General features: G+C 34.5%; 1 protein-coding gene across 1 annotated transcript in view; it reads left to right on the top strand.

Annotated features, from left to right (window-relative positions):
* Positions 1-18,107, top strand: part of Cnbd1 (cyclic nucleotide binding domain containing 1) — a 236,546-nt gene that overhangs the window by 140,940 nt on the left and 77,499 nt on the right. Inside the window, exons 6-7 of the mRNA XM_038346935.1 lie at positions 9,499-9,686; positions 16,539-16,676. Of these exons, the coding sequence (XP_038202863.1) occupies positions 9,499-9,686; positions 16,539-16,676 (326 nt within the window). The remainder of the gene's footprint in view (positions 1-9,498; positions 9,687-16,538; positions 16,677-18,107) is intronic.

Below are 18,107 nucleotides of genomic sequence, written 5' to 3'. Positions count from 1 at the left end.
TGGCATAAGAAAAGACAGGTAGACTAATAGAATTGAATTGAAGACCCTGATATCAATCCATACACCGACAAACACCTGATTTTTGACAAAGAAGCTGAAAGTATAAAATGGAAAAAAGAAAGCATATTCAACAAAGGGTGCTGGCATAACTATGAACATGTAGAAGAATGCCAATAGGTCTATATCTATTGCCATGCTCAAAACTCAAGTCCAAATGGATCACAGACCTCAACACAAAACCAACCACACTGAACCTCATAGAAGAGAAAGAAGTACACTTGAATGCGTTGGCACAGAAGACCACTTCCTAAATATAATCGCAGTAGCCCAGACATGGAGAACAGCAATTAACAAATGGGACCCCATCGTGATCTTGACCTTCCTCATATATTTCCTCCTCCCACTCTTTAACTGGATTCCAGATTCTCTGCCTGGTGTTTGGTTGTGGATTTCTGCATCTGCTTCCATCAGTTACTGGATAAAGGTTCTATGACAATTAGGATATTCACCAATGCCAAGTTAGGTACCCTCTCCACTATTGCTGGAATTCTTAGCTGGGATCATCCTTCCAGATTCCTGGGAATTTCCCTCCCACCAGGTTTCTCCCTAAGCCAATAATGGCTCCCTTTATCAAAATATCTTTCATTTCTCTTCTTCTTTGTCCCTTCCCAAACTCAACTATTCTATTCCCTTATGTTCTCATTTCCCATCCTCTCCCCTCTCTCTTGCAGAAGATTATGATATTAGCAGCAAATCCTCTTAACCTTCCCCTCTTTTCTCTTGTTGGATATTTGATTGATTCCTATTGTGACTCATGCAACAGTGTATCCCCAAAATATGACTTTACCAGCAGTCAAACTAATGGGGTACGTGATATGATTTGTTTCTACCATCGTCTACATGTACCCTTTCCATTATAAGGCCAAATAGCTCATGTTTTATTGTAATAAAGAAAGCTAACATAAGAGAAACAAAAGCAAATGATTTTCTATTTCTTGTATGTATAGATGAGATAATTGTCCAATAATAAATTGAATCATGTGAACTATAATTAGAGATTTATATTTTTCAAGAAAGTTCTACATTCAAATTGAGAACAAACATTTTATTCTGAAGGCATATACTTTACTTCAGTTGTTAATAAAATACCAAATTTTACTTGCTTATATGATATACAGAAATTCAACTTGCATCTTGTGGTTCTTTAAAAATTTATAAACCTGTGTTTTTCTTCACCTAACCATTTCCAGATCCTTTGGAGTTTTCAAGACATGTAGTTCTAACAACTCAGATCCTTCCCTATCAAAGTGTCAGCTCATTAGATACACAACCTTTGTAGTTCTCTTTGTTCTATCAACTTAAGAGAAAAGCCAATCTAGGTGTCTGCTCTCTCCATTGGCTTTATTCATGTGTATGCCTCTCTCCGTCTGCTGTGATTTTAAAGTGTTTTCCCCATGCAGTCCCTTGTCCCCAGGCTGCCGACTTTCAATCTGCCACAGAGGCTCATTTCTCTGGTGCAATTCTACACAGCTGTTTGTGCCTTCTGGTCTTTTTATACAGCTATTAGATTTTTTGAACAGCATTATTTAAGCAGGTTTCCTAAATTTGCCACTAACTGTATAGCCTCTTATATATTTAGTTCCAGCAAACAAACAAGGAAATAATAGTATGACTTATGTAAATGAAGCATATTTTTCTAAGTAATCATGGAATTAAACACATTATCTTTTATTATATTTACTATAAAATTATTCTATTTAAGGATTACTTATATTAACTGCATCAAAATTACTGTAAAAGGACAGAGGAGATGACAGTCAGCACAAATCATTCATTAGGTATTGATCATGCAGTCTTGTTTCATACTAGAGATAGATTACACGATGTTATAGTTTGATGCTCCACAGAAGTACTGAGAAACAGCTGCCAGTCAGCTTGAGGATTTTTGCAGTGAACTGTACTGTAAGGTTATCATGAACATGGAATAGATGTATTTTTTTACTTGACTTTAAAATTTATGTAACCTTATAATAAATTGACAAATGTTTGTAACAAAATACTTTTAAATATTTTCACAAAGAAAAGAGCATTCATAAAAACAATGAATAATCTGAAACTACAGTTGAGTAAATAGAAACTCATCCAATAGTCATACTTTAAAGGATTAATATTATAATAATTAGATTAATATACAGATCAAACACAATAACTAGTAAAAACACCAATTTATACAAATTAAAAATTTTTTAAAAATTCATATGGAAATTTAGAGCATTCAGATAAATAATGAACCAGAGGGTCCACATATATCTATTTCAGAAGTTACTACAAATATCTTTAGCGTCAAACAATATACTATCAGTATGTAGACATATATGTTGATCAATATAACATTTAGTCCGCAAATAATAACTTAATGGTATTGTTTATTTTTAGATTTTATTTTTAAGATGATAGTTTAGTGGTCTAAACAAAAATTTTCAATGAACGTGTCTTGGTCAAGTGTATCCACATAATAAATAATAATGTATATATATGTGCTAGACAAAAATTGATCAAAGATTAAGTGGAAGAAGAAAAACTATTAAGCTCTTAAATTGTAGATTAATTTTCAGTAACCAGGGTTATACATGACAAAAACCTGGATAATTTGTACTATGTAGAAGTTAAAAAACTTTATCAATAAAAACAAGAAGACTTAAAGCGATGGCCCAAAGCATCATTTGACTCTCGATGGTGCCTCCATGTAGATCCCATGGTTTCTGCTTGCTCAGCTGCTGATGCTCCCAAAATGGCCAACATTGTAAAAGACTGGTTTTGGGACATCTACCCTTTTGACACTTGGTGGAATAGTTTCTGGGAATACTTGATTCTGATTTTGAGTCTGTACTATGGGAATTTGTCTGGCCAGATGATCTTACCTAATAGAACCTGAGCAAGATGTGTAGACAAGCAGAATCACCATGTTGTATCCAGACTTTCCCAAAACAAACCTATGACCAACAGAAAGATTGAAGGCTGCTTGAGTATGATCCAAATGGACATTGCCTCTTCACTGCACCATCTTCTAAGCTGTTGTGTGAAGAAGGACACTTAAAAGAAATCCCACACTAGCTCAGAATTGAGAATAATAGGTACTTATTTATTTAGGGATAGACTCACAAATCAGAATCCTGTGCTGGAATGGGAACAGCAACTGCATCCTGCAGCTGGGAATAGGGAATGGATGCACACTTTACATTGGCATAAATAGTATTAGAGGCCACGACCAAGTGGGTGGGTAACTTAAAGGTACTTTGTTTTTATCCTAAGAAATAAAATTTACACAAAGACAAAAGGGAGCAGCAGAAGAAAAATGTAAGTTTTTATTACATTAAGTTCTTAAAGAGCCTTGTATATATATATATATACATATACATATATATATATATATATATATATATATATATATATATATATATATATATATACAAGCACATATAATAAGCCGTTCTTCACTGTGAAGATTGAATGAAATATTTACGGAGAAATCAATAATCCTCACACATATTCATATACACAGTAAATAAAAAAACATTTTTGAACAATGAATGTCCCCATTTTTGTAAGGGGTTCTAATAAAAAGGACTTGTATTTTAAATCTGTTATATATAACTGCCAAAAATGAATAAAATAATTAATTTCTTAATCTAATATGTATAAATATGCAACTATTTTAATTGTAAGTAATTGAAAATATTCCTCAAACTAAATAGGTAGTGTCCCAATAATCCATCACCAGCTGAAAATATAAGTCAGAAATGCTTCTTATTCAGGTAACTTCCACAATAGCACAGCCCTCTCTGTAGAGAATTGATGGTGGTCTTCAGGATTCCAAGACGTCCTGTAAGCTTGCTGCAGAAGCTGCATACAGCACCATATGACACCTAGCCCAGAAAACACTGATTTTTAAACATGAAGTCCAGTTTCTACTCAAACTTTTGCAGTTAGTTAAAAAGGAAAATTCAGTCACAGATTGTATGTATTGCTATGAAATAGATGGATTCTTAATTTTTCACCTAATCTTTTCCTCCTGTAACAGGCTTGCACAGGATGGATCCGATTTAAATATGGCAATCTTTGCAATTGGTCTTAGAATAACTTTTCTTAGCATTGTTCTTATCCAGTCCAGAAACCTCAAGAAAGGGGCGATTTAATTAGGAAATCTTTCCCTGAAGATTGATGCCTCAACATCTTTGAAAAGTGCATTCATTCTTTATTCTGTGACTCCAGCCACTTTGTTTCCCCAAAGCTTCCCTTTTGTGTTATTTTTCTCTGTGAAAGCCTTCATTCCATCTAGCTGGTGATTCAGCTCCAATAGACATTGTTCTGAGTGCCATGCGTCAGAGCCTGGGTCTCACTCATATGGACTATTGCTTTGAGTCACCTCTTCCCCCCAAGTTTAGACTAATGTAGGTCTTTTTCTGTGAGCTGTTTCAGATGTGAAATCTTAAAAACAAGAACATGTAAGCTACTCACTTTTCCTCTTACGGTAGCTGAGTTCTGTTCTACAGATTTACTTGTTCTTTCCTAGCTTCTTTTCTTTTTTCCCATTCTTATTGGTCAGTTCAGTCCTCCATTCACTTCTTTTCATAGGGATTACTTCCATCGGCTCCCCACTGGCCTCACTTCCTGCTTGTTTCCAGAAAATTTGACTGATTCATCACTGTGACACACATATTTTGTCTCTTAATGAAATATCATCATAGGAAATTCTGTAAGCTATTAATATTTTAAAATACAAATAAGGGAAAAGAAGATTTTTCTTAATCCCCTTAAGCTCAGATAGTCATTGTCTTCATTTTAACTTATTTTCTTATTACAGTTGTATTTTTTATGTAAAATTCTGTCATTTTAGTTCCTGCTTTGGATTTAACATCTCTATAAACACTACTTTTTATTAACTACAGATAGAGTTAGATATGTTTAATTTAGGAGATCGATATTCCTACTATGAATATTGTTCTCTTAAATAAAATCTGGTCTGAACTATTTTTTGCTGATTTGCTTTCATTTTAAAAGGTTTATCTCATTGGAGATAAACCTGCAGCTTTGATATATTGAAAAGAAGAAAAATTATTTAAAAAGCTAAATTATTGTTCAGCCTTCAAATTATTCTTTATAAATATTATACTCGTGCACACTCTATTATGATTATATTCTTTCTCCTTCTTCTCCCCCTCAAATTCCTCCAGCACTTTTCCCAAACACTTGTTCCTATGTGGAACTTCCAAAGAAAATTGCTATTCTGTCCTCTACCATAGTATCTTTTCAGCTACAGGCGGGGTCTCGCGACATCCTTCCATATCCACACTGAGATTTTGACTAGCTTGGTTTTGTGCAGGTTAACCACAGTTGTGAAGTTGTGAGTACAACAGTCAGGTCCTGCCAGATGACACCATTTCCTCATCCTCTGTGGCTTACGTTCTTCTAGCCTCTTCTTTGAGATGCTCCTTGAACTTTGGTAGGGATGGCATAGACTTGATAAAAATGTGAGAGCTAGCTAGGAATACACTACAGTTCTTGGCCAAAGAATGTAGTAATTAATATAGTTTCAGTGTAATTATTTGGGTTTAAGCAGTCAGGTGTTGAACAAGCGGTCTCCATTTACAATTTTCTGCCTTCTAGTTCTCCTGGGTGAGTTTTCTTCTTTTTGTTCTAGATTTTTCACATCTTCTGTTAACTTACTTATGTGGGATTTTTCAGGATTCTTTATGTAGGCATTTAGTGCTTTGAACTTTCCTCTTTTATCACTGCTTTCATTGTGTCCCACAAATCTGGATATGCTTTGTGGTAATTTTCATTGAATTTTAGAAAGTCTTTATTTCTTCCTTTATTCCTTGACCATTGGTGCTTCAGGTGAGCATTGTTTAATTTCCATGCATTTGTGGGCTTTCTGAAATTAGTATTGCTGTTGAATTATAATTATAAAATATGTTGTTCTGATAAGATACAGGGGGTTATTTCATTTTTTGTATCTATTGAGGTTTGGTTTATTACCTAGTAGACTCAAACACTCATCTCTCTAGGTGTGGACTGGATTTTATCTTTGTACACAAAACAATAAATATTCTGGTTTCTCTTCATACCATTTACATCTTCTGCCTTTTATTGAAATCCACTTAAGTCTTAATTCATTCAAAAAATACCTAATTTGTTGATAAACTCTCCAAATCATCCAGATGTATGCTTAGAACTAGAAATCCTAGAGCAGAGCCATGATCCCATCTCTTTGAGGAGTGTGGTATATTTAGCTAGCATCTGAGTGTGAAGTAGTCCACGACACTAATGTTGTATACAAAGTTGCTTAAGGTATACATTAGTTATTCTGAATAAAGCTGGCCAGGAGGAAGAAAGTCTTTCCTGAGCAGTAGATGACATCAAAGCAGTATATGTACATCAAAGAAGTATTATCCAGGTGACAGTATGACCTCATTCATGGACAACTTTTTGGAACATTTAGCTCATTCTGGAATGGTTGATCTTAAAGGCTTGGTACCAGAGAAAGAGAGCTAGTAATTGACAAACATTTGCTTTAATCAACCTTTGTGTTTGGCTTTTAACTTCTGAAATGGTCAATAATAAGATGATCAATTAAAATTCCCTCTAGTTTTAAAATGTTCTTTGTTCTACTTTCTTAAGTAGTTAAGAATTGTTTCTTTAAATATATGAAATTATGTAATAGCACTTTTTTTAAATCTTCAAAAAGTATTTCTTTGGATTTTGTTTGTAATATAAATTAGCCATTCAATTACTTTTTATAAAAATTAGCCCTAGTGGGGTAAATTTTTATTAAGTCTTAATATTCTAGGGCCTAGCATTCTATATTTTATGCTTTAGAAACAACTATTTTTATAATATTGTCTGAGTTTTCTAAGATTTTTGAATCCCTTTTACTTAAATTTTACAGGAACTTTTTACATATTTTGAACATGTAACTAGGAAGTCTATTTTTCAAAAGCTCTTATTATCAACAATTATATTCTTTCACAGCTCATAAAATTAGCGACAGTTTTTATTTGTTTGTATTTTGTCTTTTGAATACTGAACTCCCTGTATTATCTTCTTCAAGCATTTTTATGGTGTCTAAACAATATGTCTGCACATTTGAGGCACTATAATATAAAATACCTCTTAAATTATTGCTGATAAATTTATTAACTCTGTTTCTGCTTTAATCCATTTACATTAATTTAAGGAAACATTTTAAGATTTAATTCTAGAATTCTGATATACATAATAAACATTCTTTCTTACTGAGAATTTTTATGGCTCTATAAAATCAGCATGTATACATTATATATATGGCATAAATATATTGTACACATATGTCATATATTCCTATGTCTGTGTTTGCGTGGTTACAAATTTGTATGTGTTTATGTGTGTGTGATATGTTCTTCAGATGTAGCAATATATTCATTAACTTACAGATCCTGAAGGACAAGAATGTTTTCTTGAGAAGATCAGTGAAGTTTTATTCATTCCCAAGGTGACCGCATATTATTTGCAGGATGCGGTTTATGGTGAGAGTTCCTAGTATGACATCTGTTTCCTAATTATCACATGTACTCTGACTGCTGATATTCTATGATTTCTAAGGGAGAATATTGTGAAATAGCTTTTATCACAATGATTTGCATTGTTAAGGTAGAAATCCACACATAATCACATGATATTTCTTAAAATCACAGTAGGCGTATTTAAATATGTTCTTGCAAACCAGAGAGAATTTTATTTGGGTGTTAGATTTATGATATTTATAGAATCTCCTTTTATAAAATACTATTCTTTAAATAGAGTTGTTGAAATTTGGTGTCTTTTACATGGGTTATGTTCCCAAAGACAATGTTACTATGTGTGTATGTTGGTACATATGAACCAATCATTCTTAGAGCCAAGAAAAATATCAGCAATATCAATATAGATAAAGGGTTCAGCTTCTGAAATGGTGAATTAAAGGGCATTGTTCAAACAAAGTGAGGACTTATTTATCTTATATCATAATAAGACATCAAAAAAACTTAGTAAATGTCAGGATCATCTAATTGTCCCACTTTCATGCCAGTTTCAAGAAATGTGTCCTGGTTCCAATATCATATCCCAGTACTTAGCAGCACAAAGAGTGGATGTGAAGACTTGGAAAGAATGTTTCCTAATATTTTCCTAATTGGATGGCATGTATGAACATGCATGTTAAGAGCATGTGAGAAGTGAAATTTTTAACATTGCTTGTATGGCATCCAAAAAAATTACAGATTTCTTAGTCAAGGAAAAGAAGACAATTTACAATGAGAAAGCAAATAGCAGCCTTGTATCAGAATTCACACTGGACATATATTTCTCTGCTTTTAATGTGATCTAAGTAAAGCCTGTTTAATTTGGCCAAAACCCAAACACGGGTGTCTCTGTATTGTGATTCACTTTACTATTCACTCAGTCATAGATAACCTAATTAATAGAATTATTTATCTTTTCTTCTTTCACTACACAGATTACTCACTACCCAGAATGCAATACATTTTAACTTAGACATCAATGTCTACTTAAAAAAATCATTAAAATTACTCTCACATGTCATTGGAAGGGTTAAAACTCAAGTTAGAGAAAAAAAGGTGCAGAGAATATGAGCAATTGATGACTTTGGGAGTAGCGTAAAGACGCACAATTGCCTTGATTATTGGTTAGCAAAGTTTCTGTTTACTGAAAGTGAGTGAACAATTTGTAGGCTATTTCATAACACTTCAATGATGTTCTTCAGTCATAAAGTGATGTAAATAGTTGTAAAATGGGGAAATATACCATCCACTTTCCATATCCTAAAGATGCTTTTCAAAACCTTGTAGTGATTTTTTTTTAATTGTGTTGGAGTATGAAGAGTGAAATTCTCTTGTCAGGACTGCAGGGGGAAAACAGAGTTTCAGGAATCAGATAGGGATGATAAGCTGTGGAGACAACGTAGAGTAGAACAAGCACTGTAAAAATCAGTTAGCCTTTGCAAACCATTACTCAGCTTGTCCACTATCTGTTCACAGCAAATATTAATGGAATTCTTAGTAAGTATGTCTCACTATACAAAATAGGCAAATGGAAAATTTTAGGTTAAAGGTATTCCTAATCCTATTTTTCTTATAGAAGTTTAGTCTATTAGCAAGATAACATCTTATCTTGCTCTCTTTTTTATTAAAATATAATATTTTTATTAATATCTAAAACTACATGGCATGCTTTAAAACAGGAGGGTTTAATGGTATAATTGTATGCTAATAAAAATATTACAAACTAAAAAATAGAATAAATCAAACATTCATTTGTTATTCTTGTTATTTGACTGTGAATTCCTAGTGATGGGCTGAGGTTATCTTGATACAGTAGGCTGTAAAGAATTTACATGAGGTACAGCAGGTATAATCTATTTGTCAGTCAGATCATTATCTATTTGGTTTCAATTTATTTCAGTGGTTGGTGATGATGGACTGTACATTATACTGAAGGGCCATGCTCGACCTCAGGTAAAGGTATTAAGAAGTCTGACTGATGATGAAGACTCCGTTATCTCTTCAATATCCAGAGAAAGCTTTGTTTTTGATGCACAGTTGAAAGACTCCACAGTGGCTGAGATATACCTGCCTTCACAGCAGTTAGTGGTAAGAAGTTTTAGCGTTTGTAAAGTCAGAGTTAAAACTATAACAAAATTTTTATATCTTAGATTTCTAGATTCCAAAATCTTCAGGCACTTAAGTTTTCCCAAATAAGATAGACTTAAAATATAAATGACACTGATACATTGAACTTAACATTTGATCAAGACTATTAATGTCGGAATCCTCCAGAAGCTTATTGCACGCTTGCAATGGCTGTGTGTTGCAATATGTACACTTATAAGACATAAGCAGGGCTGATCAGTGGAAGAGGAACTGTGCTAGCTTTGGATGAAGAAGCAAGGGCAGATGACTTGAAGGGGGATAGACGAAAATGTCTTTTTATTATGCTTTTCTTCAAGCATTTTTTTTTTTTGAGACAGGGTTTCTTGTACCTTTAGACCCCTTCCTAAAACACTCTGTAGACCAGCTGAGCCTCAAACTCACAGAGATCCATGTGCCTCTGCCTTCCAAGTGCTAGTATTAAAGGCATGCACCACCACCACCCAGATATGTTTTTCTTAAAAAGCAATACTAAAGGAATCAAGGAATTGATCTCATTATAATAATTAAGACATTATTATATTTTTTTCTTATAGACAATCTATCAACATAAAAATGCAAGTTTAATCGCTTTTGGATTTGTGTAGACTCCTTATGGGTGTTAGATTAGTGCTTTTTCTTTCTTTTTTTATTAAATACTTTTTAATTTTTAAAAAAGACCTCATTTTCCCTTTTCCCGTTCCTTCCTCCAATCCTTCCATATCTGAATCCTCCCTGCTCCCTCTCAATTATGACCTCTCTTTCTTTAATTTTCTTTAATTTTTTGTTACATGTATATAGATGTATAAAAATTGAGGCAGGAAGACTCACCCTAAAAGGTAGAGCCACCCTAATATGGCTTTTATCTCTCTCTGCCTCCTATCAGTGGACTGGATGTGATCACATGCCTTGCACTCTTGCCCTGGCGACTGATTGTATCTTCAGATATTAAACCTACATAAATTCTTCCTTTCATACACTGTTTCTGTCAGGTATTTGTCACAGTGAGAAGAAAAGGCAAGCGTCTCTTTCCTCAGAGATTTAAAGTTTTCCTCCCAGAGGTTTTTTGCATCCTTTGCTCTTTGTTTCTAAATATGTTTTTGAGACTGATATGAATAGAAATATAGCATGGTGTCTTGCTCTCTGCTTGTTGTTGGTGTAAGAAATAATTCTGATTTTTCTAAGTCAATTTTGTATGCTGCTAACTTGCTGAACTGATTGATAATTCCTACAAGTTTTCTGGTGGAATTTTTCAGTGCTCTTAGAAGAAGATATCATCTGCAAGCAGGGATATTTTGACTTCTTTGCTGATTTGCATCTCTTTAATTTCCTTCTCTTGCCTTATTGCTTCAGATGATGCTTTGAGCACTAAATTGAAAAGAGGTGGGGGTGGTGGACAGCCCTGTCACAATCCTGGTTTTAATGGGTGTAGCACGAATAATAAACACCCAGAGACAGATATAGGGGTTAAAGCTGTAGATCAGAGAAGCAGAACAGTAGTAAGTCACTACAGAGACATTTTACCTCTACCAATGATCAGACTGAAGGGGCAATCCTCAGACTGCCTAGACTGCACTGTGTCTCCACCAAACCTGAGACTCCACCCTCCAGTGAGTTCCTGGAGTCTCTTCCCCTTTATATTCCTTTCTCCACCCAGTTAAATAGATCCTGTCTCCACCTCCCTAGTACTGGGATTAAAGGTGTGAGCCACCAGTGCCTGGATATATTCCTGGATTGATTTTTTTTTATTTCAAGGAACATTTTTTATTGTTTTTTATTGACCTATATGTCTTTCTCCACTCTCTTCCCTTCTTCCCCTCCCCTTCTTTCCTCTCCTATGACACCCATGCTCCCAATTGACTCAAGAGATCTTGTCTTTTTTTTACTTCCCATGTAGATTAGATCCATGTATGTATCTCTTCAGGTCCTTTTTGTGGTCTAGGTTCTTGGGGATTATGAATTGTAGGCTGGTTTTTCTTTGCTTTATGCGTAAAAGCCATTTATGAGTGAGTACTTACATTTGTCTTTCTTGGTCTGGGTTACCTCACTATTTGCCCACAAATTTCAAGGTGTCATTACTTTTTTCTGCTGTATAGTATTCCATTGTGTAAATATACCACATCTTCTTTATCCATTTTTTGGTTGGGGGTATTTAAGTTGTTTCCAGGTTCTGGCTAGGACAAATAATGCTGCTATGAACTGGAGTTGAGCATATGTTTTTTTTTTTTTTTGGTTTTTCCAGACAGGGTTTCCCTGTAGTTTCTAGAGCCTGTCCTGGAACTAGCTCTTGTAGACCAGGTTGGCCTTGAACTCAGAGATCCGCCTGCCTCTGCCTCCTGAATGCTGGGATTAAAGGTGTGTGCCACCACCGCCCGGCGAGCATATGTCTTTGTGATATGATTATTTTTTGAGTATATACCCAAAAGTGGTATTGCTAGGTCTTGAGGTGGTGAGCCATCAGATGTGAGTCCAAGAAAGGAAATCTATTCCTCTGAAGTAGCAGTGAGCCCTCTTGCCACTGAGCCATCTCACAAGACCCTAGAATATACCTTTAAAATCTACTGCTAAATGCATGCTAAAGAGGAAGGAATGGGCATTGAATGATCTGAGATAAATTCTAGTCCTCTTGTTTGTGGACTGTGGGAATCCGGTGGAGCATAAGACTCTTCATTGTTGTTAGGTTTTATCCTTTACTTTATTATCTTGCAAAGAATAATGGAGACAACTTGTGAATATCCAAGAAACCAAATGGCCATCTGTGGTCAGAGAAATGGGAAAAATAAAACTGAAAAAAGGCTACCGAAGATAAGACATAGAAGGCATAGGAAATAAATTCTCTGTATAATAAAAATTTACTGAATAGTTAAAATTTTTATGTAACTTAATGACTGACTAAAATTATCCCTGTGTACAAAAGTAAAACTGAGTATTAAATGGTGATTAGGATATACTAAAGTAAAAAGAATAAAAAGTAAAACAAAGAAAAGCAAAAAAATTGAAACCCTTTAAACACCTAATTATTCTAATTTGTTCCTGTAATCAGCCATCTAGATTTGAACACTTAACCTTTGAACCGTTTGCCTCAAGTTTCAAGAGAAGCTGGGATTACAGAGTACAATACCATGTCCATTTTTAGAAAGTTGGTAGCTGGCAAAACATTATTTTTGGGTGTGGTGTGTCTTCTGGTTATTCCAAGAAGAGATTAAATATTTGAACCAGTAGACTGAGAGATAAGAACCATCCTTATCAATGTGAGTGGGCAACCTTTTGTCTATTGAAAAATGGAACAGAACACAAGAGTGGAGAATGGTGAATTGGGTATTGAGTTGAAATATGCAGATTTTGGTGCCCTTGGTAATTTATTATATTATATATCGACACATAGTGTCTATGTGTTGTACATAGATTTCCCATATTTTTATGTTTATGCTATGTGTAACTATTTTATTAATAACTGTTGTAGAATATTATTTTAAGGTGTGTTGTTTTTGTTTGTGCTCTGGATCATTTATTTAATGATGCAAAGATGTGTTTGATTAAATAAAATTCACCTGTAGTCAGGAGGTTGAATCAGTAACTAGCTGATAGAAAGCTGTAGGGAGAAGCCAGGTGGAGGTGGGTTTTTAAGGTGGAAGGAGGAGAAGCAGGAGGGTGAGCTTCTTGCTATTCAGCCTCTCTGAGGAGTAGAATTTCACCACAACCTTTGAATCTCTTTAGAGTTCTTTAGAGGGACAGGGATTTAGGTAAATTCCGTTTGTAGTTTTGAAAGAGTTGGTGCCTGAGGGAACAGAATTCCCTCTGGCCCTGGCTCTTGCCACTTAGGTTTAACAGCTACTGGTGGAGTTGCAGTTGCTGACAGGACAGTCATGGCTTAAAGGGGAGCAGCAATTTAAAGAAAAGGACAAGTATTGAGAACGGTTTTTTTTTTTTTTTTTTTTTTTTTTTTTTTTTTTATGAGAAAAGTTTTGGTTTTTGCTTTTTTTTCTTCCTCTAAATCCTCACTGTTTCAACTTGACCAGGGTCCCTGATCAAAAGTAGGCATATAAATATTTAGTGTGGTTCTGCCTATTATAGTAGTATATTAGAAAATATTAAATACTTGAAAGTCTTTATCTTTTTTGAATAAATGATTGTCTTCTGGACTTTTCCTTATGTTAAGTTTTATAGACATTTACACATCTGGATGAAATTGACATGAATAACAGTAGATTCTGCCTTGGATAATAAGGCTATAGTGGGCCTGCCTGAGAGTTCATGTGTAATCTTCAAATTCCCACTGTGACATGAGGGACTAACTGAAGTTATTATAGAAATAGGGGGTGGGCTGTAGGATTAGTTCTGAGGATGAGAAGGAGACTTCCCCAGGTCCTAGTGGAACTCTCTTCATGCTTTGTATGGTATCTCTTGGCTAAATAATTTTATATACGCACGCTATCAATATTCTCAAATATCTTTGTGTTCCTTTCTTCTGAGTTAAATATCAGAAAGAATTTTAAGCATGTTAGGAACAGTCTATATTATTCATTTACATTTAAATTTGTAGTAATCAACAATGCTTTTTGCATTTACCATTATAGTATTCAAATTTCGTGCATTATTTCTCCTTTGGTAGTGTGTTTTTTTTTCCTGACTAAAATTCATCTTGTAATTATTTGTTCAGCATAATATACAGAACCAGCATCTTGTTTGCTTTTCTCTAGCTCTACATTGCCATTTTATGTAAAAATAATTTCCAGGTTGGAAGTTACTCTACCTGAGCTCTTTTAAGGTGGCCGTATTTACAGAACAAAGTAGAAATATTATAAAACTGAAATGTAAAACCAATTCAATGAAATAATTACAAATGAAAGAGGCACTGAAAGCCTTACGATTTCACAATTAATATTATGGGTCCAGTGTTTTATGACTAGTTGATCAAGAAAGAAAGCTTTCATAAATATTTAGAAGTCGTTGTGAATCAGTAATTTGAACAAATTTGGACTAAATTTGGACTGGCTTATAACAATAAGAAATGCTGAGGAACATAAGGGATAAAATGCCTGTTTGAAATTATTGGTAACAGTTTTGTCAGGGGGCAGCTGGAAGACTAGAATAATTAGGGTTCATCTCTCAACTCAGAAACTGAGTGCTGACCACTGACACAGCTCGTTCTTTATGTATTTCTTTATTTGAAAGGCTTAATTTTGCAATCACTGCAATCACAGATTATGTTTGCCACATTCTTTTTGGGTTCTTCTGAAGTTTTGTCTTGTATGTCCATCTGCCAATCTGCCCAGCACCCTTATTTCTATTCCTTCCACATTTATACATTTTAAGTACTAATTAAATGTTGTATATGAAATCAATTTGATTTGCTTTATTATAAGTAATGTATCCTTTCAGTAAATTTTATTTACAGTTTTAATTGTTATTTTCCTTCCAAAATATTTTTTGTTCTTTTTTATTTTGTGTTTTGATTTTATGTCTAAATAAAATCACTATTCAATGTGAAGAGGTTCTTTGGTTTTTAAAAACATTCATTGTAGATTTTTCTTCATTTGTGTTCAGTCATGTAAATGACTTGTAGTCTTATTAATTAGTCATCCCAAGGCTATTTGCTTCTGTGGGATTTCCTTTTCTCTGAAGCTTACACATGACTTTAAACATTTTTTATCTTCCTGGGTCGTCACTAGAATTTGCATTAACTAGTCTGCTGTGGGTCTTGTACTGTGTGAAAATGGGAACCTACATACATGCAAGTTGCTGAGCTAGATTGCTCATTTTCTGAAAATCCTTCCAAGTCTCATAGCTGAAATGCAACCTCCTGTTTTTCTCATGGATTAGTGTATGTAGTTTTTTTCTTGTCTGCATTTTACATTCGTAGTGTTCATCAGAGTTCCTAGGCTTTAGGATCAATTTCAGTTTTTCACCTTGCATGATAATGAATCTTATGTTCTATCCTACATTTGAACAATCTCCAGAACTCAGTCGTTCATGACCTCATCCCAGTTAAATAGCAATGTGGATCACTTTGTCCTCAACAGTGATTCTCTTGTTAAAATACCCTCTTTCTTTAGGGATTACTGCGCCAAGCTCAACTATTGATTTCTTCAAAAAGAAAAAGAATAAGTCTTTCTCTGTATTATAAATGCAGTAGTAACTATCCACTACCAAACAGTATCTTGAATAGTCATATTGATTTGTTGTTTTAAGGAAGTTCAAATTTCATGTAAATATGACACTTGTTATTCATGTTCTCTAGAGCTTTTCCTAGGCAAGCATAGCATGTGACCATGAATTGTCTCTTTTTACGATGGTGACCTATATATTCTACTGATAACATTCTGTTTAATGTTTGTCTGTCACATATTAAATTAGATAACCCTACATAAATACATATAAATGATTTATCCATGACATAACACTGTATTCATTTTATTTGCCACTACAAACATACAAGGCTATTAATAAAAAAAAAAAACCTGTAAATTGAGTATTTGCAGCCTTCTTTCATCAAATAATTATTTAATTCTGACTGTATACCAAGTGCTTCTCTGGTACTTCAGTGGAATGGCTGAATAAAGCAGGAGGATCCTTTCTTATGTTATTTTCTTGATGTTGCCAAAGAATAAAAATTGTGTGGAGAGAAAGGCATGCCTGGAGATACATGAACCAACTCTACAGAGATGAGTGACCCCTTCTCTCATTGCACTGGAACTAAGAATGCAGCCTTTTTGCAGGCTCACCTAGATGGGTCGTACAATTCTCACTGGTGTCATTGTGCGTAGGTGTCAATGAGCACTGCTGAAGTCTGTCTGCTATTGATGCTTTCCACAGCTGAAAAGGTGGAGTACCTTTGGCTCGCTGGAAGTTACGTCTGAGACTGAAATGGATAAAGCTCTACAGTCAGTGGTGACCGAAGAGGACTGTGAAATCCTTAAAATTCCTGCAAAGGAGTTTGAGAAGTTAAAATTGGTATGGTGTACACATCTATGTTACTTTTGAAATTTGACTTGATTATAGAGAGCATAAATTGGGTTTATTGATGAACAACACTTCAACACCTTCGTTCAGGTGCCTGGTATGGAAGGCAGGTTCTCCGTTAATGTGTATTCTGAAAACTCTTTAGCTTTTTATAAATTTCAAGATCATCCATTCACTCAGCAAGTGGGTAGTTTGTATATCAACACCATGCTATTTCAGACAGGTTGTATCACTTTTGCTTTCAAGATCTCAATAGTTTGCGCTATCTTTTTCTTCAGAACCTATACTAGTCACTTTCTGTCAACTTGACACAGACCTAGACTTACCATGGAAGAGGAGATTTTAGTTAAGGAATCACCTGTATCCGATGGAGTCATAGGCATATCTGTGGGGCATTTTCTTGATTGCTAATTAATGCGGAGGGCCACATTATGGGTGCTCCCATCCCTGGACACGTGGACCTGTGTAATATAAGAGAGGTAGCTGAAGAAACTGGGAAAGTAAGCCAGTAGGCAGCATTTTCCCATGGTCTCTGCTTCTGTTCCTGCATCCTGCCTTGAGCTTCTATCCTGGCTTCTCTAGATGATGGGCTGTAACTTGTAAGCTGAAATGAATGCTCTTTCCTCAGATTGTTTTGGGTTATTTTGTTTACTAAAACGACAGAGAAGCCATATAGGACAGAATGTTTGACTTGCTATTTCAGAGTCATTTAAACTTGCAAAACCAGGACTGTATGAAAAGGCATTTAAACTTAATTCTGAGCATTCAGATGTGATGTTTAGGACAATTTGTTTATGCAAATTCATTTTTTTTCTTCCTTCATTTAGAGGGTAGAAAAGTTTATTTAAATGTTGAGTTTGGAAGGTCCCCATAGTCTTCCTGACAGGTTCTAATGGCGGTCCAGACCCTTTATGGTACTTGCAGGTCCAGTGCTCATGCTGGGAGGAGATAAAGATGCCTCTGTCCTCTTGCTTAGAATCTTAAAGAATAAAAAATTTCTTTTGATGTGGTGACTTAAAAAGCAGGTGACTTTCTCAGGATTCAACATTTTCCCAAATGCTAGATATCAATACATGTGAATTTTAGAATGGTTTGCTTAAGCACATTTCCCTGATTTGTTGTTTTACCTCCTCATAATCAGCTATACATGCACACACACACACACACACACACACTTCTATGTACACATGCACACCACACATATCTCTATGTACACACACATACATACACACATATTTTGAGTCATCTATAACAGCTTTAAAATAATTTAACATTTACAGACATGTATAACATTATGGAAAAAAGTGAGAATATTGGTAAACAAATCTGAAAATTAAAATTTCAGTATAGCTATTGACCATAGTGATAGTCAAATACTATTCAATATTATCTTATATTGAGTAATAGACATACAATTGTTAC

This window comes from Arvicola amphibius, chromosome 11, assembly GCF_903992535.2.
Source record: "Arvicola amphibius chromosome 11, mArvAmp1.2, whole genome shotgun sequence".
NCBI lineage: Eukaryota > Metazoa > Chordata > Mammalia > Rodentia > Cricetidae > Arvicola > Arvicola amphibius.
Note: the sequence above shows the minus strand (reverse complement) of the source record. Positions and strands in the feature narration are given on the sequence as shown.